A 25,192-nucleotide genomic window follows, 5' to 3' on the forward strand; every position below is an offset into this window, starting at 1 on the left:
TATTATTGAACCATGGAAATATGGCAATAATAAGAACCTATATTCTGACATCCAAAACATTTTTTTTCTCAAAAATTAATCTCTCAAACTGTAAGTAGACTTTAGATTAATGCTGACAGACTAGTTCATTATTTTGTACATACATGTAGATTAGGCCATTGGTTTTCTTGTTTGAATTGTTTTACATTTGTCATTTCGAGGCTTTATATAGCTGACTATGCTGTAAGGGCTTTTCTCATTGTTGAAGGCCGTACAGTAACCTAGAGGTGTTGATTTCTGTGTCTTTAGGCTCTTGTGGAGAGTTGTTTCATTCGCAATCATACCACATCTTCTTTTTTATAGGGTAGTCAGGCTGGACTAATATGTTGTGGTGTAGTGACCTGTGGACCTGTATTCCTCTTCCAACTTTTTGTCATGCCAGCCACGTTTCTTTGAATGTCACACATGGAAATAAATCAAAAAAGTATATGTAAATTCTGAACTTGTTTGATGAATTCTAAGATCTCTAACCTCTATTTGAACTTACCTACAACTATTGACACTTGAGGTAAATCTTTCCATTTCTCCACCTCTGTCCTGACTGCTCCAGAGAATGCTGCTACTACCAGTTTGTGAGCCAGGACTGTTGTACCAGTTCTAGTTATGATTGACAGGTCACATAGAACCTGACTTTTGTACAGTTGATAGAGATAATCTCCTAAGGGAGATAAGTGGTCACAGTTTACCATCTTGGTGTTTATTTCTCCTTACTCTGTCACTTATTAAGCCATCTTAGAAATGAAAAGTTCTGGATTATACAGCTCCCAGCAAACTTTTAATTGATTCTTTAGCATGTACCTGAAATTAATAAATGAATAATTACTATTACATGTAAGTATACTATAAGTTACACAGTGTGCAATAGACCACTTTTGAGTTCATCCGTCACCAGAAAAAAACGTGTCAATTATACGCGCCTTTATGACGTCATTTACCAGATAGAGGGGGTCGCCTGTATCCCTGCACTATTTACGTTCATCAAGCATCTTAGTGATCGTCATTGTGCAGGATAAACTAGAAATAAGGGTTGTTCTGTAGGTACTTAATGACAATTCCCTGATGACAGCAGAGCTGATTTTCAAATTTGCCGAATAATTTGTTAATAATTATAGTTTTCTAACTACTCGCTCAACATTGAAATGGATGTGACGACGCCGCTAAATGCACAAATGACATTCACTAATACCAGAGTTTTTGATGGAAATGCATCGAACTCGGAAGTTGTATATTGCCCTAATACAAGAATTTAAAAAGAGCAACTTAAACCATTTTTTTTTAATAGGGAGATAATCCAATTGATGTAACAAAAAATCGTACTGAAATTTATTAGGACAATATTAGTCAATCAAATAGTGCCGACAATAACAATCTCATTTTTTCTTGGATTTTAATTTTCAATTACCTGGTGTGACACCGCATCACATCGGACTGGGAGAGATGTTGCTAATACAATAGGTCACCTAATACAATAAACAAAAGGAAGCGAATTTACGCAGTAGTCAGAGGGAATACTCCAAAATTTCTCCGAGAATTTAGGGAGGGATGGCAGAGTTTCCTGGTGTCACACCAGGAATTATTTCAGTGTATGGAGTTTGGGTTACAAACTCTCTAGGCCTACTGTAACAAAAGCCAAAGGCTCCTGACTTGGGACCGGCCAAAACTGTGGTGTGGTTAACCATGTTTTGTGAGATCTCAACCCTTCCTCTATACTCCTAGCCAATGTAGAATAAAGAAACACACAGCAATCATGTGCCAGAGTCATATTTGATTGGTTATATAGTTTTGGTCATATATTTAGTTCTTTGCTTATTATATTTGATACAACTATGATTTTCACTCTTTAGTATTCAGTTTCACACTTTCCTCTCTTCATGTTATTGGACCCCAGTCATTTTCCTGTACTGAACCTCATTAGTTTTGCAGGGAGAGTAATGGATACAGAACAACTCAGTTTAAAAGAAGACAGAGTAAGATTTTATAATAGTTAATTATATATATCATAAAAGAAATAGCAAAATGACAAATATACATAGATATAGGAAGATGTGGTATGAGTGCCAATGAAACAACTCTCCATCCAAATAACAATTTATAAAAGAAAACCATTGTAGATCAATGTACAGCCTTCAACACAGATCCTTAAATGCTTACACCAAACAACAAGCTCTAAAGGGCCCCAAAATTACAAGGGTAAAACCTTTCAAACGAGAAAACCAACGGTCTAATCTATACAAAAAAATGAGAAAAATGAAACATGTATAAATTACATAAACAAACGACAACTACTGTATATCAGATTCCTGACTTTGGACATGTGCAAACATTTGCAGAGGGAATGTACATAAATAAACAGAGGACTACCAGCAGTTACTGACATGCCAGCTCCAAACCTCAATTAAACTGATAGAAAGATTATGTCTTCATCATATGAAAGAATGTTATTGATGATGAAGACTATGATTTAGAAAACCTATTGTATTAGAACAGTATTATGTCCCTTTAAAATGGACTGGTGTAAAATTAAACTTGCTGGTATTAAGTTTTGCAAAGCCAAATATGAAGGATCAGAGACTCTGGATCTAGTTTTCAACTCGTTAGGCAGATAGAAGTAATTGGTTGGTTAAAATATGTCGAAATGACATGGGAAATACACAACTTAAAAACACCTCCCTTTACACAATATATCAATATGAGGGCATGGATGACCTGTAGTACTGTCGAAATTTCATTTACCGCTTCTTTATGCATCAAATAGGTTAAAAATTTTCGTCAGAGGTCTTAATAATTATCATTACTAGGAGGGGGTAGCAGGGGTCCTGATCCCGAAATCCCGGGCTTAAAAACATGAAATCTTGAATTCCAGGGCTTGAAAATACGAAATCCTGAGGTCCCCAAATTCGAACCCGGATCCTGAAATCCCGAGCTTAATCAAAGAGCTGAATAGCTCTGAGGGGAAAGACGACCCTTGTTTCTATTTCATTTTTTTTTGGGGGGGGGGGGGGGGGGTGTGTTATCTTTTGATAGTCTTCATATAAAGAATGAAAAAAAAGAAGAGCTAGAACATGTGGAAGGTTGACACTATTGGAATCAATTGTTATTTAATGTAATTTCGTTTCTTTAGTTTAGGATTCAATTTAAACCAATGGAAGAGATCTGCATCTTCTAAATCTAAACATTCAATTAAAGTTGATAGTTAATTATCTAAAATTCAACTAGTTGAATTCTGTCATTTAACAACAACTACAATTATTTTTGAAATCTTAATAGTGTACGACAGAACTGCAGGCTAGGGCCATTTTCCATTTTTTGTGACAGTACTCTTAAGATTTTTAATTTTTTTCTTAAGAAAGTTAGGACTGAAAAATCTAATCAGTTTTAAATTTCCATTAATAAAGTTCCCAGTTACATCTCTCATCACAGGGATACAGGTACTAATAAAAATAACAATATGATTGATGTAAACTGTGTGAAGCTTGTTTCCAAATCCTACATTTTGAAATATTTGTAAAATTTCATGAAGAAATATGTTTAAGCTACAAAATGCAACATTTGTATTTTTTTTTGTAACTATTACAATGATTATGTTGGTACACAAAATTTAGTTTTAATGGAAGACTAGTTATCTATACTAAATGTCACATTTTAAGTGTTTATTTCAGTGGATAATTAGCTCGTAAATTGAGGTGCTCCTGAATTGGAGGAAGATTCTCAAAACAGAGTTTTACAGAAAAAAAAAGAAAAGATCGTTTCTCTCCCCGATCTCATGTAGCCCCTCGGACTTCCTGTTTACTTTGAAAGTTGTTGACCTACAAATTAAAGTATTGCATGTTGATGCTTGAATCATCTACAGCAATCATCATTATGTTTAAATTTAACAAATACTATTTTTTAATAAGTGCACAATCTTTGAGAATGATTTAAATAACCAGTGAAGGATATCCCTGCTTATGCGTAGTGTGGCATTCCAACAATGACGTCACTATAAAATATAATGTAGGTTGGATATATTTAGAATATCTCGTCATACTGATTTTTCCGGATTGTAAAAGAAACGTAAATAGTGTAAAGGAGAGCTCAATATACGATAATTTCGAGAGAAACAGAAGGGAAATGTGTAAAAAAGTGTTTAAAGTCAATTTATTCATTTGTGTCTCCCCATCTCATCATTCTCAGTAAGATTTGTTGGGGGGTTTTCCACACTATAAAAACAGAATGAATGATGTGAGGGAATGTCACTCTGGTCAACCCCATTGGGGATTGACGGCTTGAAGCCTTCTTCCCCAAAAACACCTGATCCCGGATTCCTGATAAAGGTCCTATCCCCCCTCATTACTGTTACATGTATTTTAGGGAAAAAAATATCAAGATTCAATAAAAATTTAAATCAGTCGATTTTTTTATTTTCATTTTATCATTATGCACCAAAAACTACTGTTTTCATCATTTGGCCAGGTTTTTTTATAATTATTTGTCAAGAAGATACCCCCATTACTACCCTCAAATAAGGTCACATTCTTACTGGATTTTATACTGAATAAAATTAGTTAGTTAGTTAGTTTGTACTATGTTTCTTATATATATTCGCTATATGTTACCAAGGACGTATAACTAACAATATACGTCCTTGATAACATATAGCGAATATATATGTAGGACTCAAATCTATGGCGGGTTCCAAATCTATGGCAGATTCCTAATCTATGGTAAACGTGACGTTACGAACGCCAAACAACTCAAATCTATGGCAGATTTTTGTTTTCTCCAAATCTATGGCAGATCTACAGAGAGTAACATATAACGTCACAATTGAATAACGCCATATTACATCTTCGCCGCCGCTAACGATGGCGGAACCCATAGACTTGAACACCATTCAAGATGAAGTAATTTTCCTGACAAAAATTTGCTGGTGGTTTAAAGGAAGATGTGACCTACTATTCCAAAGAGGGACAAGATGTGCTGTACCGGTCAATGCCCGTGATTAGGTCACCGCTATTTTCAGTATCGCATATTTATGAAAATGATTTTGGTAGTAGTCGTCTACGGTTTACGGCTGGAAAAGTTTATAAATTGAAAGATCAAATAACCGGATACAAATTTGATTTAAATCCACATCAAATAAAAAAGATGAATTAACGATATCGCTGAAATAAATATTATTTTCCTGACAAAAATTTGCCGGTGGTTTAAAGGAAAATATGACCTACTTTTCCGAAGAGGGACAAGATGTGCTGTTCCGGTCAATGCCTGCGTTGTGGACAGTTGTCTCATTGGCAATCATACCACATCTTCTTTTTTTATATGAATAAGGGCACCGCTATTTTTAGTATCGCATATTTTTAAAAGGAGTTCTGGTAGTATTCTACGGTATACGGCTGGCAAAGTTTATCATGTGAAAGATCAAATTACCGGATACAAATTTGATTTAAATCCACATCAAATAAAAAAGATGAATTAACGATATCGCTGAAATAAATATTATTTCAAAATTCAAACTGTACTTTATTTTTATTTGTTACTTTTTTATTATTTTTTTTTATATACAAAAAGCGGTCTTCTTTTTTGTTAAACGACTTATTAGTTGGTTTAGTGAATGGATTAAACAGATACCATGCACAGATTGAAAAAAAAACAGTTTATTTTTTACAGAGCACATCATTTCATCTTGAAGTCTGTATTAAGGTTTATGAATTTATAATTTATGACTTTTTTTGTTGACCATTATGGAATGTTTATTTCACAAATGTTTATAGACATGTTCCCGTTGTCGTATATTTCCTCTTTCTTAAGACAAGGCATTGGTTGAAAATGTACAGCATTAATTGTTTTCCATTTGCAAAAAATTGCCATAGATTTTGAAACAATAAAAATCTGCCATAAATTAGGAAACTACAAAACTTGCCATAGATTAGGATTGTAAAAAATCTGCCATAGATTTGGGATGGCATGACGTCACATTTACCATAGATTAGGAATCTGCCATAGATTTGGAACCCACCATAGATTTGAGTCCTACATATATAAGAAACATAGATCTATCATTTGCGAAAGAAAACTTGCATACATTCTCAATCCTGTCTTAAATAATTCAGGTAGCTATGCAAAGGTTTTTTTTCAGGGAACATGCTTAGCCTGGGTTCTTCATGAAGTGATCATAGTACGAGCTGGCTACGCGAGGATAAACCAGGCGGGAAACGAGAATAAAGTTGTTTACAAAATTAAGCAAACTCGACCCTGAATTCATAGTCGCCCCATCTATAGACAGAGGTTGCACGAGAGAGGACTCATCTTGTATATTTTAACTAACTAATACAAGTAATTTCATATGGGTAGTATCAGCATTTTATTAAAAGTGTTTAAATAACCAGCAGTAGATGTTTATTGTTATAATTATCAATTATTTCAATCAATCGAAATTGAACTGAGGCCGCCGTCTGTAATTAGTCTCCTCCCACTAGGTGATTGATGTACCCAGGAACATATATATTATTATATACTGTTCCCAGATGTACCCAAAAAAAATATGTTTTATGCCGAATCCGTAGTGTTTATGCAATCAATTTCTTGGTTCAGAGCAATCTTGGTCAGTCAACTTGACTGACAGTTTTACAGTGCTAGAATTCAATCAACATGATCAAGTTACCATGCACCTACCAACCCCATCTAAACACCTTCAATAATGCTCATGACATGAGGAACATATCGCTTTACCCAGGATATATTTTTTTTTTATTACTTTTATCCCTTGATGGAATTTTATCACTGGTTCTTTCTAAAATTTCATTCATTCCCAAGCATTTTGGTGAAAATTTTGTCAAACTAAAGTTTATTCCAGCGCCAGATTGATAGACCCTGCTACTTAATTACAACTTGTAATAGCACCACATGGGCTATCCCCCATGTAGCTTGTATACACCCCGGCATGCAGATGAGGAACCAACAAAAAACTTTATCCGATTGGAAATTTCTTTCTTTTATCATGTTTATATTAAATGACATACATTGCATTATTTTTTATAGAACATGGAACTCTATATCAAAGGGTGTGGATGGGGTTCTTCGTTTCATGTTCGTCATTTTGTATTCCATTTTCTCAATCATTTATTTTTTGTCCCTTTATTCTTCACTTTTTGCCCAATATTCCATTGGCGGATCCAGGGGGGGTGGGGGGGGTCCGGAGTTCGGAACCCCCCTTTTTTGGCCGATCAATGCATTTGAATGGAAGCATATAGTTGGAACCCCCCCCCCCTTTACTCTGGGTTGAGACACCCCCCCCCCTTTTTCAAATGCCTGGATCCGCCCCTGTACTCTCTACTCTATATTATAAGCCCCTTAATTTATTCTTCACTTTTTGTTAATTTTTTAGCAACTTTATTCTTCACTTATTCTATAACTATTCTTCTTCGTCCTATAACTTTTTTACCCCTTTTTTTCTGCACTTTTTGCCCCTTTTTTATACATTTTATATACTAGTATGATTCATTTTGCAAAATCTGCTCTAAAAGCACTTGATTTTTTTTTCAATTGACATTCAAGTTGTATTTAGTTTGGTGAAAACGTTTTTCAACTGCCGGATAGTTAAACTGTTTGCATCAAGTTCTATTGGAATTAACAATGATCCAAAGGTAATGCGAAGATCTCCCACATAAACAAGGAGATAAAGCCGTACCATCTTTAATTTATTTCAGCAATAAACTTCTGATGATATAGATAGTTAATGTGTAGACGATCAAACTTTAGTTAGTACTTACTAGTCCTATTATATATAAGATTTCGTATGTCCATATCGTTTGCTTTCTACATAATAAAATGCCTGTACCAAGCCAAGAATAATGACAGCTGTTATCCATTAGCTTGATGAGTTTGAGTTTTTGATTTTGCCATTTGATTGTACGGACGTTTCGTTTAGAATTTTCCTCGGAATCCGGTATTTTTGTTATTTACAATGACCTTTAAAGCGGTTTTTTTTTATCAGATATTTCTTTTTACTATCAATGATGAACGGTAAAAACATTTAAGGCACACGGTACGAACTTACGAAGTCTAATATTTTATATGGTTGACTACATTAGTTTCAAATTTCAGAAATGGTAAAGAGCTAGATGTTTATGACAAGAGATGATTTCAAATTTCCTAAAGTGAATTTCTCATTTGTCGGCAGCAGTTAAAATGCAGATGGTGACTCTTGTTGTCAGAGTATATTGTCTATTCCAATTGACCATTTATATTATATTAACTCCAGAGATAACAAAGTCGACTATTTATCAGTTTACTGACACCATTTCCAAGAGTCTTCGACGAAAAAAGAACACTAGTATATAAAACAGAGTTTAGCTTATACCTCAAATTAACAAAAATATCATCTCTACATGTCAAGATGTAATTAGAGAATAATGATGCGATCCATTACTGAATGCTTGCTGCATGTGTAAATAAGTAATTTATTTTAAAAGGTTACTAATATTTCTAACAATGCACAGGGAATCCCGGATGATGTTAGTTAACCCACTTTTTTACCAAGACTTTCAATATATAGTTTTCTTCTGTCATGTCTGTGTACTAACTTGACAACTCTATACGAAGTAGTCAATAATCATGGATGCCAAGTTTTATCCAAGGAGTTTTAAAGTTTCAGATTGGAAATACAGTTTGTACATGTGTGTGCATGCACACGAAAAACTAAATCCAAGTTTGAATAGCTTATCTGAACTTAGTTTTTTGACATGACTGTTCAAGGTTTCACGTTTCATTATTACACTGCATGTTCATCAAGTATGTCTAGCTTTTCATGATAACAAATACCCATGATCACTAGTTCCAGTCCTTTGCAGTATGTTGAACGAAGATCAATTTGAGCGTTACTATTCTAGTTAAAAGAGTCAGAACACTATGATGGATGAAGGATTGGTGTTTAATCGTCCAGTGGCAGTTATTACAAGCAATGTGGATATGATCTCCTGCTTTGTACTTAAAAGACAATGTCACTGTGGACAAGATTTTTATCAAGCTAGTTCACAATGTAACAGTCCACAATAAGACATGTCACCCTACCTTGATACTCTATTCTGAATCAGTCTTTGCTCCTAATCCGCAATACTGTATGCTTAACAGGGAAGCAGCAAACACCAATTTTCAAGTCTTTGGTGGTTAGACCTGGACAGGTCTCCTAACTTGGAGGCAAGTAAGCTACAACCAAGGCCATAAAAGTGGTCCAGAGCAATTGATATCTGCACTTACATTTTGGTTGTAATTTTGCTTTACAACAAAGAGAAGGTTTAAGATAGGTATCTAGTGTAAAGGTATCAATATACTTGTGTTTATTCAAGTCAAAGGTGCAATTAGATGGAGGCGCAGGTTACCAGCTTAACTTGAGAGGCAGTTTTAGGGGTGCAGGCCCCCCTTTTTTGTGGAAATATTTTGGTTATATTGCTTATATAGGGAATCACTGAAGGGTGACAGGAGGGGGCCCCATCTTAGGCACTGACTTAGGCAGTCAGTGCATGGGCCCCACTTATGAAATTTTCCGAACCCTCCCTTAAAGAGCTACATTGAAGGATGTATAGATGTTTCAAATCTCCTACTCCAAACATTTCCCAGTTTGGGGCTGCTGGCCCCTCCATTTTCAAAATCCTTGATCCACATCTATAATCTAAACTATTTTTGTAAAAAAAAATCAAAAGGACAAATCTTTGATATATATCAAAATCAAATTCATCTCTACAAACTGGCAATTATTACAAGCAATATAAATATGATCCCAGGTGCTATGTACTTGATAGACTGGGTAAACACGATTTTTTAACTTGGTAGTTTTTAAAGGCTGTAGTACACAACAAGAAATGTTACTCTTCACTCACATAAGTGAGAGTTGAACTAGCTATAAAACCAGGTTCAATCCACCCTCTTCTATATCAGAAAATGTCTGTATCAAGTCAGGAATATCATAGTTGTTGTCCATTTGTTTGATGTCTTTGAGCTTTTAACTTTGCCATTTGATTAAGATTTTCCTTTTGGAATGTTCCTAAGATTTATATTTGCCCAGTGATCTTTTGATACATTATTATGACTCAGTGTCAACCAATCTTTGCTCTTACTTAGGATTACGGCTTGCTATTAAAGCATAGAAGCAGAATGTCATAGGTAAATCTGAACCAGAAATTTCAAAGTTCAATGAAGTTCACATTTTCTAGACATGTACACAGACTTTGACAAAACCAGGAAATCAAATTTCCATGAAAATACACTGTTTCCTCAATCCATGAAAATTGTTGAGCATGCTTAAAACAAATTAGGCAGTTCATAACAAGATCAGAATAACTAGAGGCTCTTTAAGAGCCTGTGTCGCTCACCTGGGTCTATGTGCATATTCAACAAACGGCACTTTCTTACATTATAGAGAATAGAATTCATAAAACAATTCTGTTTTGCTGAATTGTAATGCTGATCATTTGGGCTTTATAGTTTCTCTCTATCTTCTTTAGATTTTACTCATAACACAAAAGAGCGTCAACAATATCCACATTTAAGGGAAATCACTCATAAAGGAGTGACAGTCTACTAACTATATCAGCAAAATTTTTCTTGTTGGTAGATCTCAACTTGCTGATCATTTTTGTGATTTAAAGTGTATATATCTTTTATAACCTGATCATGTAACTCAAAATGCAAATCAAATGGTGAAAATTGTCATTATTCATTGGGTAAGAAAGAGTCATTGGACTATTACCTGTATATTGTCTTAATTGTAGTTCATTTTGCTTGTTTAAGTTTCAATCTATCTATTATAACTTTTAAGGTATAAGGTAAACAAACTGATTGGTAGAAATCATCATCAAAGGGCAATAACTCTAATAAGGTGTTGACATTGAATGCAGACTTATTATAGATGACTATCCAGAATGAGCTGACTATGCAATATAGATTTTTGATAGCTGACTATGCGGTATGGGCTTTGCTCATTGTTGAAGGCCATACGGTGACCTATAGTTGTTAATTTCTGTGTCATTTTGGTCACATGTGGAGAGTTGTCTCATTGGCAATCTGACATAGCACATCTTCTTTTTTTATATTATTTGTAGAAATTGTCTTGCTCCTCATTTAAGCATTTTAATGTTGTTCTCTATCTATTATAGTTTTCAAAGTAATAGGCAAATGAAAATAAAAGGTTAAACTCCTTATTTAAGGGCAATTACTCTCAAAAGAAATCAGGCCATTGGGCCAGGTGAGCTAAGAATCAAAACTTACAGTGATATAAAATGTGACAGAGAGTCAGATTTTTTTTTAAGTTCAATTTAAAATCAAGGTTCACTTGGTACAGGGAAACATTTTTGTACATTTCTAAGTGTCTCTTGTTGACTTAGACAGTACTGCCCTTACTCCAACTTTAACTTTAGTTCACATAAGGTATACCTTCGTATAAACTAATAAGACCAAGAAGTTATTTTTTTTAAAACTTAATTCAAAGTTTGGATTCTTTATCAACACAAAAAGATAATAATTGTAATAAAAGAAACAATTTTTAATTCATTATTTCATAAGATTAATTAATTCCCTCATAATAAAATTTTCTTATTATTCAATAAAAATCCTTCACCTAAATCTCATTTATCAAACAACTGATTTAAAGTTTTTCATATCGGACCGGGTCGAACATTAAATGATCAGCTGGTGGCAACTGTTCAAAGTTGGGTACTATTTGTGTAAACGTTGCTGGACTTTGTGCTATCTGATTGTCTGAAAGAGTATCATTGGCAGTGTGGACAATCAATGGGTTAGTGTTTCCTTCCTTCCGGGCCATTCTCGCAATTTCCAGATATTCTGTGTCACAGGTATAATGGACGGGAACATTTTTATGCTTAGCCATGATGTGTTTGCGGCAGTTGCCACCAGTGGCACACTTAAAGTCACAGTATGAACAATGGTATGGCTTTACTCCTTTTAACTGATGCTGAACTCTTATATGCTCGTTCAATTTGTTGCTAGTTTTAGTTTTATAACCACAATGACTACAGATTTTGTCTTCCTCTTTTGACGAATGTTTCCATTGTTTGTGTGTCCGTAGCGTACTGGAGGTAACAAACCTAGAGTCACATTGGTCACAGACATAGTTCCTAATGTTATTGTGACCGTTCATATGATTGTTAAATTTACATTTAAGTGGTGTTTGGTATGGACATCGGTCACACTGGTAGTATTGACGACTATCACCTGCCATCTTCATTTGATGTTGGTTCCATACGTGTGCTAAAAAACATTATATATACATTTATTACTGGATTTTTAGGTACAATGACACTCTCATCAATTCAGAAATAAAGCAAAATACAGTCCTTTAAAGCTTGCTGTTAGGTGTGAGCCAAGGCTCTGTGTTGAAGACCATACCTTGACCTATAATTGTTTACTTTGATAAATTGTGACTTGAATGTGGAGAGTTGTCTCATTGACACCCATACCATATCTTCCTATTTCTATTTTGAACCCATTAATTTAATGAAATTTACTTTTGACTCCATTAATTTAATAAAAATTACTTTTTTCCAGGTATGTGTATAACATGTATAATGCCTGCAGATTTCTGCTTAGTTTATATAACACTAATGTCGGGTGTGGATCCAGTCATATAAAAAGTGGGGAGTTCAAACCATATGTTCCAATATATTGAAAACAAAAGCAATAGTTATCAAACAAAAAAGGTGGAGTTCCAATCCTTGAAATACCCCAGGATCATCCACTGAATGGGTTATGATGACCTTCTAATCCAATGTGTATTTCATTATGTTAAACCTACAATGTTTGCCATATTGCTGCTAACTTGGGGCATTTGTGTGATACTAGGGATTGTGGTATCTAGTTTTGAAATCCACCTGTTTGTATACTAATTATAATTTCCTTTTAAAATCAGAATTTTTGAAAAGTGTTAATTTAAATTTGTTATCAATACAAAAAATTAACTGAATAGAAATCACAAAAATAAAAACTGACATTTCAAATTTTGAAATCAGCATCTATATATACCAAACTTTCATCAATTTCACCTTTTTTTCTATTCTTTAAAAAATTAAAATTATAAATGCATGAAATAAAATTCCTGAATTTCAAGATAATTTTTCAATACTGCAATGGTGATCTGAACTTCCCAAATCATGAAGAATAGTATATTTATTAGTTATATTATTCAGAAACTTAATAATTTCAAAAAACTCTTCTTACTCTGAAGTTGATTTCTAACACCACACTGGAATGAACAATAATCACATTGTAACTCATAGAAATCGTTGGTATGGTAACGTCTGATATGCTCCTTCATGTGTTGTTCTGTCGTGAAGGACTTCCCACAGCTCTCACATAACGCTGGCTTTAACTGTAAATGTACAGTCCTGACATGTCTCAATAAACGACTGAAAATAGTAAAACAAATCAGACATAACGCTGGCTTTAACTGTAAATGTACGGCTCTCACATGTCTCAATAAACGACTGAAAATAGTAAAACAAATCAGACATAACGCTGGCTTTAACTGTAAATGTACGGCTCTCACATGTCTCAATAAACGACTGAAAATAGTAAAACAAATCAGACATAACGCTGGCTTTAACTGTAAATGTACGGCTCTCACATGTCTCAATAAAGGACTGAAAATAGTAAAACAAATCAGACATAACGCTGGCTTTAACTGTAAATGTACGGCTCTCACATGTCTCAATAAAGGACTGAAAATAGTAAAACAAATCAGACATAACGCTGGCTTTAACTGTAAATGTACGGCTCTCACATGTCTCAATAAAGGACTGAAAATAGTAAAACAAATCAGACATAACGCTGGCTTTAACTGTAAATGTACGGCTCTCACATGTCTCAATAAAGGACTGAAAATAGTAAAACAAATCAGACATAACGCTGGCTTTAACTGTAAATGTACGGCTCTCACATGTCTCAATAAACGACTGAAAATAGTAAAACAAATCAGACATAACGCTGGCTTTAACTGTAAATGTACGGCTCTCACATGTCTCAATAAACGACTGAAAATAGTAAAACAAATCAGACATAACGCTGGCTTTAACTGTAAATGTACGGCTCTCACATGTCTCAATAAACGACTGAAAATAGTAAAACAAATCAGACATAACGCTGGCTTTAACTGTAAATGTACGGCTCTCACATGTCTCAATAAACGACTGAAAATAGTAAAACAAATCAGACATAACGCTGGCTTTAACTGTAAATGTACGGCTCTCACATGTCTCAATAAACGACTGAAAATAGTAAAACAAATCAGACATAACGCTGGCTTTAACTGTAAATGTACGGCTCTCACATGTCTCAATAAACGACTGAAAATAGTAAAACAAATCAGACATAACGCTGGCTTTAACTGTAAATGTACGGCTCTCACATGTCTCAATAAACGACTGAAAATAGTAAAACAAATCAGACATAACGCTGGCTTTAACTGTAAATGTACGGCTCTCACATGTCTCAATAAACGACTGAAAATAGTAAAACAAATCAGACATAACGCTGGCTTTAACTGTAAATGTACGGCTCTCACATGTCTCAATAAACGACTGAAAATAGTAAAACAAATCAGACATAACGCTGGCTTTAACTGTAAATGTACGGCTCTCACATGTCTCAATAAACGACTGAAAATAGTAAAACAAATCAGACATAACGCTGGCTTTAACTGTAAATGTACGGCTCTCACATGTCTCAATAAACGACTGAAAATAGTAAAACAAATCAGACATAACGCTGGCTTTAACTGTAAATGTACGGCTCTCACATGTCTCAATAAACGACTGAAAATAGTAAAACAAATCAGACATAACGCTGGCTTTAACTGTAAATGTACGGCTCTCACATGTCTCAATAAACGACTGAAAATAGTAAAACAAATCAGACATAACGCTGGCTTTAACTGTAAATGTACGGCTCTCACATGTCTCAATAAACGACTGAAAATAGTAAAACAAATCAGACATAACGCTGGCTTTAACTGTAAATGTACGGCTCTCACATGTCTCAATAAACGACTGAAAATAGTAAAACAAATCAGACATAACGCTGGCTTTAACTGTAAATGTACGGCTCTCACATGTCTCAATAAACGACTGAAAATAGTAAAACAAATCAGACATAACGCTGGCTTTAACTGTAAATGTACGGCTCTCACATGTCTCAATAAACGACTGAAAATAGTAAAACAAATCAGACATAACGCTGGCTTTAACTGTAAATGTACGGCTCTCACATGTCTCAATAAACGACTGAAAATAGTAAAACAAATCAGACATAACGCTGGCTTTAACTGTAAATGTACGGCTCTCACATGTCTCAATAAACGACTGAAAATAGTAAAACAAATCAGACATAACGCTGGCTTTAACTGTAAATGTACGGCTCTCACATGTCTCAATAAACGACTGAAAATAGTAAAACAAATCAGACATAACGCTGGCTTTAACTGTAAATGTACGGCTCTCACATGTCTCAATAAACGACTGAAAATAGTAAAACAAATCAGACATAACGCTGGCTTTAACTGTAAATGTACGGCTCTCACATGTCTCAATAAACGACTGAAAATAGTAAAACAAATCAGACATAACGCTGGCTTTAACTGTAAATGTACGGCTCTCACATGTCTCAATAAACGACTGAAAATAGTAAAACAAATCAGACATAACGCTGGCTTTAACTGTAAATGTACGGCTCTCACATGTCTCAATAAACGACTGAAAATAGTAAAACAAATCAGACATAACGCTGGCTTTAACTGTAAATGTACGGCTCTCACATGTCTCAATAAACGACTGAAAATAGTAAAACAAATCAGACATAACGCTGGCTTTAACTGTAAATGTACGGCTCTCACATGTCTCAATAAACGACTGAAAATAGTAAAACAAATCAGACATAACGCTGGCTTTAACTGTAAATGTACGGCTCTCACATGTCTCAATAAGCGACTGAAAATAGTAAAACAAATCAGACATAACGCTGGCTTTAACTGTAAATGTACGGCTCTCACATGTCTCAATAAGCGACTGAAAATAGTAAAACAAATCAGACATAACGCTGGCTTTAACTGTAAATGTACGGCTCTCACATGTCTCAATAAGCGACTGAAAATAGTAAAACAAATCAGACATAACGCTGGCTTTAACTGTAAATGTACGGCTCTCACATGTCTCAATAAGCGACTGAAAATAGTAAAACAAATCAGACATAACGCTGGCTTTAACTGTAAATGTACGGCTCTCACATGTCTCAATAAGCGACTGAAAATAGTAAAACAAATCAGACATAACGCTGGCTTTAACTGTAAATGTACGGCTCTCACATGTCTCAATAAGCGACTGAAAATAGTAAAACAAATCAGACATAACGCTGGCTTTAACTGTAAATGTACGGCTCTCACATGTCTCAATAAGCGACTGAAAATAGTAAAACAAATCAGACATAACGCTGGCTTTAACTGTAAATGTACGGCTCTCACATGTCTCAATAAGCGACTGAAAATAGTAAAACAAATCAGACATAACGCTGGCTTTAACTGTAAATGTACGGCTCTCACATGTCTCAATAAGCGACTGAAAATAGTAAAACAAATCAGACATAACGCTGGCTTTAACTGTAAATGTACGGCTCTCACATGTCTCAATAAGCGACTGAAAATAGTAAAACAAATCAGACATAACGCTGGCTTTAACTGTAAATGTACGGCTCTCACATGTCTCAATAAGCGACTGAAAATAGTAAAACAAATCAGACATAACGCTGGCTTTAACTGTAAATGTACGGCTCTCACATGTCTCAATAAGCGACTGAAAATAGTAAAACAAATCAGACATAACGCTGGCTTTAACTGTAAATGTACGGCTCTCACATGTCTCAATAAGCGACTGAAAATAGTAAAACAAATCAGACATAACGCTGGCTTTAACTGTAAATGTACGGCTCTCACATGTCTCAATAAGCGACTGAAAATAGTAAAACAAATCAGACATAACGCTGGCTTTAACTGTAAATGTACGGCTCTCACATGTCTCAATAAGCGACTGAAAATAGTAAAACAAATCAGACATAACGCTGGCTTTAACTGTAAATGTACGGCTCTCACATGTCTCAATAAGCGACTGAAAATAGTAAAACAAATCAGACATAACGCTGGCTTTAACTGTAAATGTACGGCTCTCACATGTCTCAATAAGCGACTGAAAATAGTAAAACAAATCAGACATAACGCTGGCTTTAACTGTAAATGTACGGCTCTCACATGTCTCAATAAGCGACTGAAAATAGTAAAACAAATCAGACATAACGCTGGCTTTAACTGTAAATGTACGGCTCTCACATGTCTCAATAAGCGACTGAAAATAGTAAAACAAATCAGACATAACGCTGGCTTTAACTGTAAATGTACGGCTCTCACATGTCTCAATAAGCGACTGAAAATAGTAAAACAAATCAGACATAACGCTGGCTTTAACTGTAAATGTACGGCTCTCACATGTCTCAATAAGCGACTGAAAATAGTAAAACAAATCAGACATAACGCTGGCTTTAACTGTAAATGTACGGCTCTCACATGTCTCAATAAGCGACTGAAAATAGTAAAACAAATCAGACATAACGCTGGCTTTAACTGTAAATGTACGGCTCTCACATGTCTCAATAAGCGACTGAAAATAGTAAAACAAATCAGACATAACGCTGGCTTTAACTGTAAATGTACGGCTCTCACATGTCTCAATAAGCGACTGAAAATAGTAAAACAAATCAGACATAACGCTGGCTTTAACTGTAAATGTACGGCTCTCACATGTCTCAATAAGCGACTGAAAATAGTAAAACAAATCAGACATAACGCTGGCTTTAACTGTAAATGTACGGCTCTCACATGTCTCAATAAGCGACTGAAAATAGTAAAACAAATCAGACATAACGCTGGCTTTAACTGTAAATGTACGGCTCTCACATGTCTCAATAAACGACTGAAAATAGTAAAACAAATCAGACATAACGCTGGCTTTAACTGTAAATGTACGGCTCTCACATGTCTCAATAAACGACTGAAAATAGTAAAACAAATCAGACATAACGCTGGCTTTAACTGTAAATGTACGGCTCTCACATGTCTCAATAAACGACTGAAAATAGTAAAACAAATCAGACATAACGCTGGCTTTAACTGTAAATGTACGGCTCTCACATGTCTCAATAAACGACTGAAAATAGTAAAACAAATCAGACATAACGCTGGCTTTAACTGTAAATGTACGGCTCTCACATGTCTCAATAAACGACTGAAAATAGTAAAACAAATCAGACATAACGCTGGCTTTAACTGTAAATGTACGGCTCTCACATGTCTCAATAAATGACTGAAAATAGTAAAACAAATCAGACATAACGCTGGCTTTAACTGTAAATGTACGGCTCTCACATGTCTCAATAAACGACTGAAAATAGTAAAACAAATCAGACATAACGCTGGCTTTAACTGTAAATGTACGGCTCTCACATGTCTCAATAAACGACTGAAAATAGTAAAACAAATCAGACATAACGCTGGCTTTAACTGTAAATGTACGGCTCTCACATGTCTCAATAAACGACTGAAAATAGTAAAACAAATCAGACATAACACAGACTTTAAGGTGGTACCAAACACATAGAGACTAAAACTTGTTTGTCAAAATATTAACTTTGAGTTGGACAAAAATATAAAAATTTCAGAAAACTTGAACCACATGCTGTCTCAGAAAAATGTCATCGGATATATAGTAGTTTGACAAACACTAATTTTGATCATTGAGAAGCTTAATATTTCTTTAACAATACAATGATTAAAACCTTTAGCTGGTGGTTACAGAGTTATCTCCCTATAGTTTTATGTACCACCTTACATGTAATACCTGTTATCATTTTCTATATAATTTCACTATTTTGTAAATTGCAAGCTTTCAACTACTGTAAATTGGGTTATTTTGGTTGTAGTTTTATTTTGGTTTATTTGGTGCCTCCAATGAAAGTGCCAAAATTAAACAAATGAAAATTAAGCAAACACTAAATATTGAAACACTAAAATCGAGGACCGGTATGACGACAGCATAATGTTAATTATTGGGTGAAATAGCGTATGTTATTATATCTTCCATATATTTCCTATTTTCTATACATAGCCAAATCTGCAAATTGGCAACACTATATAATTTTTGCTTTCATATCCGATACCTTCATTTAGTTAACTTTGTCGTGTTTCTTGTTTGTGTAGGTCATTGCTATTTTGTCAATAAACATAAACGGGTGAATAAGCTCGCACACTTCTATTGTTCAAATAGTAAACACATCAGTTTGGCAAAGCATCAAAATTACACACACCAAAATAAAACACATGCCTTTTGCGTAAAAACCACCAAAATATCCTGACGCCAAAATTTCCCAATTAACGGTATTTGACTGGTCAAAAAGTTTTCAATGATTTGCATTCTATTTCATGGAATTTCACCTGCATCGTCAGAATTTGATGAAGTTTAGAAAACAGCGGGAGTAACTGCAACAAGTTTTACCTAATGTATCTAGGGCTGACATAAGTGCAGGACATAGCCTCACAACTGAATAATAGTAAAATGAGCTTTTGGCTTATTCCCCGTTCATATAAATTCTACATGTTCTAAGTGTATATGTTTCATACCAATAAAGCAGGGGTAATCAAGGTGTTGAAACCCATTTTTTTTAAACCCACTAAGACGAAACACAGTCACACTGCTGAAAAGAAAACTTACTGTCTATGAGCACAAACAAAGCTACATTGTTGACAAGGAAATCTCTTCTCTGCAGTATGGTTTCTCTTATGTTGTCTAAGTTCTGTTGCAGTATACGCTATTTTACTGCAGCCTTCCACCTCACATTTGTATTGCTAAACATTAAAAAGAAACAAATTTTATGAAGAATCAAAGAAACAAACTTTATTGCTATTTGTCACCTAATTTTACATTTTGCTGAACTGGACACTGAATGTGTACTTACATGAACAACACAATAGAGGCATATATTACACCCCCCCCCCCCCTTTTTCCACGTTTTTTTTGATAATTTACTTTTGTTGTAGTCTTTAGTTTTCTATGTTGTGTTATGAAGACTTTTGTTAATCTTTTTATCATATTTTTTCACTTGACATATTGTCAGTTTGTCTTCAATTTATAAATGAGCTTGAATATTCCTTAATCATAGTCCAAATAATTATGACGTCTGGCACGGCTATTTTTTTCTGGGACGCCTTCCTCCCAGACATCATAATTATTTGGACTAGTATTTGACGAAATGGGTCTTCCTACAAAGGCATCCCAGAAAAAAATTAAAATAGCCTTGCCAGACGTCATAATTATTTGAACTAATTGTATCATTGTCAACGTATATATTTGTTCAGCCTTACAGAAGTTCCCCTGGAAACTTTGTTATAAACAATGTCATAATATCTGTTCCTGTTGGAACAAATATTCTATACCATTTATTCCGTTAGGAACATTTACTGTAATAATATTACAGAATACTTTTTCCATTTGAAACTTATATTATGAAGGAACTTCTATTCCGTGACATCATAACAATCACTTTTGCTCATTAGAGTAAGACATCTTTTGACCTCTAATATAACCGAATGTCTGTGATTTTTTCTCTATTCTATATATTTTTGCCCATTCTTCTCATTTTTCTTTCTTTTAACACCCTGTATTTACTATTCTTTACTGTTTTGGCATTTTTTTCTCCATTACCGATTTTTTTGGGATTCATTTTGTTGAAGTATAGGCCCACTTAATAATGACTATTCTGTTTACCCTAAGACCCTCATATATGATCGATATGATACGATATATTTTAAATTCAAAGTGCATCCTGATATAATATATACAAATTTAGCACCAAAATTACAATTCAGTACATCTGCAATTGTATATTATATCAGCCAGTCTTTCAAGGCTAACAAAACACAAACACTATTTATACAAGCTCCCAGTCGAATACCATTCTTTGACCTATGATGGTTAACTTTTACATATTTGTTACCAATGGATAGTTGTCTCAGTGGCATTCATACCACATCTTCTTGTTTTTATAATCATACAAAGAAAATATAAACAGTAAATTAATCTTTCTGAAATCTGAGGTTATTATTATAATTTGTTAAAACCACTTATGTTTCTTTAAGTCATTGCATTTATAGTGGCAGTTTTTAATGTAAGAAAGCAGAATCGTCTACTGTAAATTCAGAAACTATTCAATATTGCTTGCATATAATTGAGATTTAGTCATTCAAAATTTTAGGGATACATGTATTGAGAAAAATCCTGTTCAATTCATTTAAAATATTTCAAAATGCATACATTTAAAATATTGCGATTATAATCCTGCCGCAGCTTTTGCAATAATAAAAACATCGCTGAATTCACAGAATATGTAAAGTAAATAGTTAATACCTTAACATCTGGGTGAAGAATCCCATGAGCCTTGAATTGATGTATTCTCAAAAATCTTTTCCTCAGAAACTTCTTACTACAAAAGATACAGATTGGTTTCTTCTTCTCTGCCTCACCATGGTGTTTAGACGTATGTAAATCTACTGAGTATTGACTACGGAAAGAATAGCCACATGTAGGACAATGATGCTGGACTTCTGGATGTAATTCCATAACATGTACTGTCAAAAAGTTTAATTTTCTAGTAGAATAATCACAGTTGTCACATTTGTAATTTTCGTCTTCTGTATTTTCATTCTCAACTTCATCAAGAATCCAGGCTTTAGATGTAGCCTTCATCTCTTCGAACTCCTCAAAATGTTCTGGATGATCTCGTACGCCGTGCTTCTTTAGGGAAACTAGATGAAGAAACTTCTCGCTACAATATTTACAGGGTAAACCATGGATAACAACTTCATGAACTCTGAAATCTTTCATTGTTTCAAATATCTCGAAACATTTCTCACACTTTGTTTTTTTCTTCTTGGTTAATGCTGTAACTCGTGTGAATGCTGGATAACCAGTTGCCTCCCTTGCCTGTTCAAATGTATATTTATGAACATTTTGTAGATGAGTTGCTAGGTTACGAATATTGGTAAATGTTTTCTTACAATCTACACAAGTTATTTCCTCTTTTTTCTTGGCAATTTTGCTCGGGTAACCAGTTGTATTTCGTGTCTGTTCAAAAGTACAACGATGGGTATTTTGCAAATGACGGGCTAAACTGCGAACATGGGAAAATGTTTTTTCACATATTTCGCAAGTTGTTGATCTTTCTTCAGCAAATTGTAATTGGAACGTACTTGTTTTTAAGAATGATTTTCTGGAAAATAATACACTGCGTAAATTGACATGTTTTTTTAAACTAGAGAATATAGTTCTCTGTCCAAGGTGATGTTTCTGATGCCTTTTCTTGTAGTGCAAGGATGCACTGCTGTAGTAATGGAAAGATAATCCACATTTCAAACAGGTAAACTGGTTTCTTTTGCACCTTTTCTGTTTTCCATCACTTTGGTTCTGTAAGGAGCAAGGAGAGTCAATATTGCATGTATTACTAAATTCAAATAAACCACTTTGTTCATTTAAGGATGAATCTTGCAGCAAAGATAAATATCCACCAAATTGACCGGTAGTATTTGGTGCTTGGAATGGTAAAAAGTCAATAGAATTGTGTTTACTTGCTATGAAATGTCCTAAAGCTCCAACATAAGTAGACACTTCTTTCTGTTCTAAAACATTTGGCTCCTGTCTTGGAACACCACTATGGATTGCATTGGTCATGTTGGGGACATCTCCTTTGGATTTTAGTGTCAAGTTATTTGGATCTCTGTTTACAAACTTCACACATGAGAAACTTTGACAAATATGTTTCTTCAGAACGAGTTGGCTTTCAAAAACTTTTGAAACAACTATTTTCTTATGCCTTATTTCTCTATGGTTTTTATGTATTAACTTATTTCTACAGACCGACGACTTGGGACATCTATTACATCTGTATTTCTTTGATGGTAATACAACATTGTACTTGATTTTCTTCTTCGGATATGATGAACTTTTACTGTCAGTGATTTCAGATAATTCGTTAATTTGTTTAATAAAACTTTCTTCTTTTTTCCTTTTGACTTGTTCTTCTTTACTTGACACTGATAAATCTTCTAGCAGTCTTCGCTGTTTCTGTAGCCTTGTTGTTATGTCCTGTTTGTCAACTCTAGCTGAAACCCTGCCTTGCCTACATTTGATACTAACATTCTTTTGCTTGTGAAATTTTACCAAGTGTTCTTTTAATTTTGCCATTGAAAGAAATTTTTGTGAACATTTTTTGTATGTGCATGACATATCAGGGTCTAAACGCTTTTTCTTGTGGACTATTCGACAATGTGCTCTAAAGTGATTTAACAGACTAAATTCCATTTTACAATCATCACATGTGTGGCGTGTTGAATTCTGGTATTTAAAATATTTGGGATAGCCCGTCAATTTCTGGGCTCTTTCAAAAGATATTTTGTGTTTTTCCACAAGATGTGTAGCTAATCCACGCACCAATTTGTAAGTTCTGTCACATCTGAAGCATTCACAATTCTTAATTTTTTGTTTGATTCTTTCAATTTTCTTCTTTCTTTCTTCAAATGAACCTTTCTTTTTCTTTTTGTTTGCAAATTTTCTTCTTTTGGGTTGTATATTTCTGTGTTTCAAATTTATGTGGAATTTGATATGCGATATATTTTTATGCCAAACTTTACAGATTTTACAAGAATATCCAACTCTTTTAACTCCTATATCTTTATGGTGTTTTTCATACAGTTTCTTGCATTTCCAAGCTAGCAATTCTGCAGGAGTCTTCTTCCAATTGTTCATGGAATGCTTAATGTTTTCAATTGAATGTTTTGAATGATTAATGAATGGATTTCGTTTTTTATTTCTGGTTCGTTTCTCCTTTGCAAGGTTTGTTAAATTTTCCCTTGTATATTTATTCTTTCTTTCTTTCACTGGAATCAAGGACTTATTGACAGTATGCCTTGTAGCCTTGTTGTTCCTTAAGGTAGTGTTAAGACTTTGTTGTTTCACAGAAGCATCAATTCTTTCTAGCCTCACATAAGCCTGGTTGATTAATTTATCTGGTTTCCCAGGCTTACCCTTTCTCCTGCTGGTCCTTGGCTCATTTCTCACTTCCTCTTCCCATAGTTCATCACCATCATTATCATCATTATCATCAGCCGTTGGAATATCATCGCCTGGTTCCCTTAAATCACCAGACAATTCAAACTGTTCATCGTGATATGCTTTTTTTGTTTTTATATTTCGCCTACTTCTCAAATATTCTACATTTGGTAAAGCCTTAGTTTCCTTTTTTTGTTTTGCCTCTGAATGATTTATTTGTTGTGATTTTCTCGAAGTAGGCCCTTTCTCTTTCAAATATTTTTGAAGTGAAGGTATTTGTAAACTATGACTAGCTTGCTGTAGCAGGGGGAACAACTCTTTATGGAGATGACAGTTGCCAATATACACAAAATCTAAAATTTCTGTTAAAACTGCAGTTTCACAATCTGTTACAAAATAAAGTTTTTAATTAAATAACATTTATACATTTAAACAGTTCAAAGGTTTTAAAAACACAATTATCTATATATACTTTTAGTTATTTTGAAAAGGATTTTTTCTAGAAATAAGTCTTCATGGTCTTGTCAGGTTGTCGTATACCCATCTTAGAACACATTGACTAATCAAAGGCCACCAACTTGATATTGATTCTTTTGTTTTTATCATTCTTAAAACTTTAAAAATGTAAAATAAATTATAATGTTTCATTTTTTAACCTATTCACCATTGTTCATTGATATTTTAGTTGTTGAATCAAGAAATTTTATTTCTGCAACGCATTAACTTAATAAATTTTTAAAAGATCAAATATAGTTATGACTTGTGGTTTTGGTTATTGTGTGTCTGTCCTTTTGGTCATTTTATTTAAATCTTCAACTGGTTGAGTCAGGTTCAGATGTTACATGTATATCATGTATATCATGTATATAGATCTTGGCTTTCAATCATTTGACTTTGAGTGCTCTGATTAAGTATATATATATTCTAATTGAGAAAAGCATGTCGGGCAAATTAAATTTAAAAATATTGTG

At 34.1% G+C, this 25,192-nt stretch overlaps 2 protein-coding genes across 2 annotated transcripts in view; both read right to left on the minus strand.

Moving 5' to 3' along the window:
* The window catches only part of LOC143054003 (uncharacterized), a 22,831-nt gene extending 16,619 nt beyond the window's left edge, over positions 1-6,212 (minus strand). Inside the window, exons 1-2 of the mRNA XM_076226841.1 lie at positions 6,104-6,212; positions 527-837 (exon numbers count right to left, since the gene is read on the minus strand). Of these exons, the coding sequence (XP_076082956.1) occupies positions 527-728 (202 nt within the window). The 5' untranslated portion in view covers positions 729-837; positions 6,104-6,212. The remainder of the gene's footprint in view (positions 1-526; positions 838-6,103) is intronic.
* The window catches only part of LOC143055186 (uncharacterized), a 27,564-nt gene continuing 3,164 nt past the window's right edge, over positions 793-25,192 (minus strand). Inside the window, exons 3-6 of the mRNA XM_076228324.1 lie at positions 21,525-24,607; positions 19,833-19,966; positions 18,569-18,662; positions 793-837 (exon numbers count right to left, since the gene is read on the minus strand). Of these exons, the coding sequence (XP_076084439.1) occupies positions 793-837; positions 18,569-18,662; positions 19,833-19,966; positions 21,525-24,607 (3,356 nt within the window). The remainder of the gene's footprint in view (positions 838-18,568; positions 18,663-19,832; positions 19,967-21,524; positions 24,608-25,192) is intronic.

The sequence above is a fragment of the Mytilus galloprovincialis genome, chromosome 12 (assembly GCF_965363235.1).
Source record: "Mytilus galloprovincialis chromosome 12, xbMytGall1.hap1.1, whole genome shotgun sequence".
Lineage (NCBI taxonomy): Eukaryota > Metazoa > Mollusca > Bivalvia > Mytilida > Mytilidae > Mytilus > Mytilus galloprovincialis.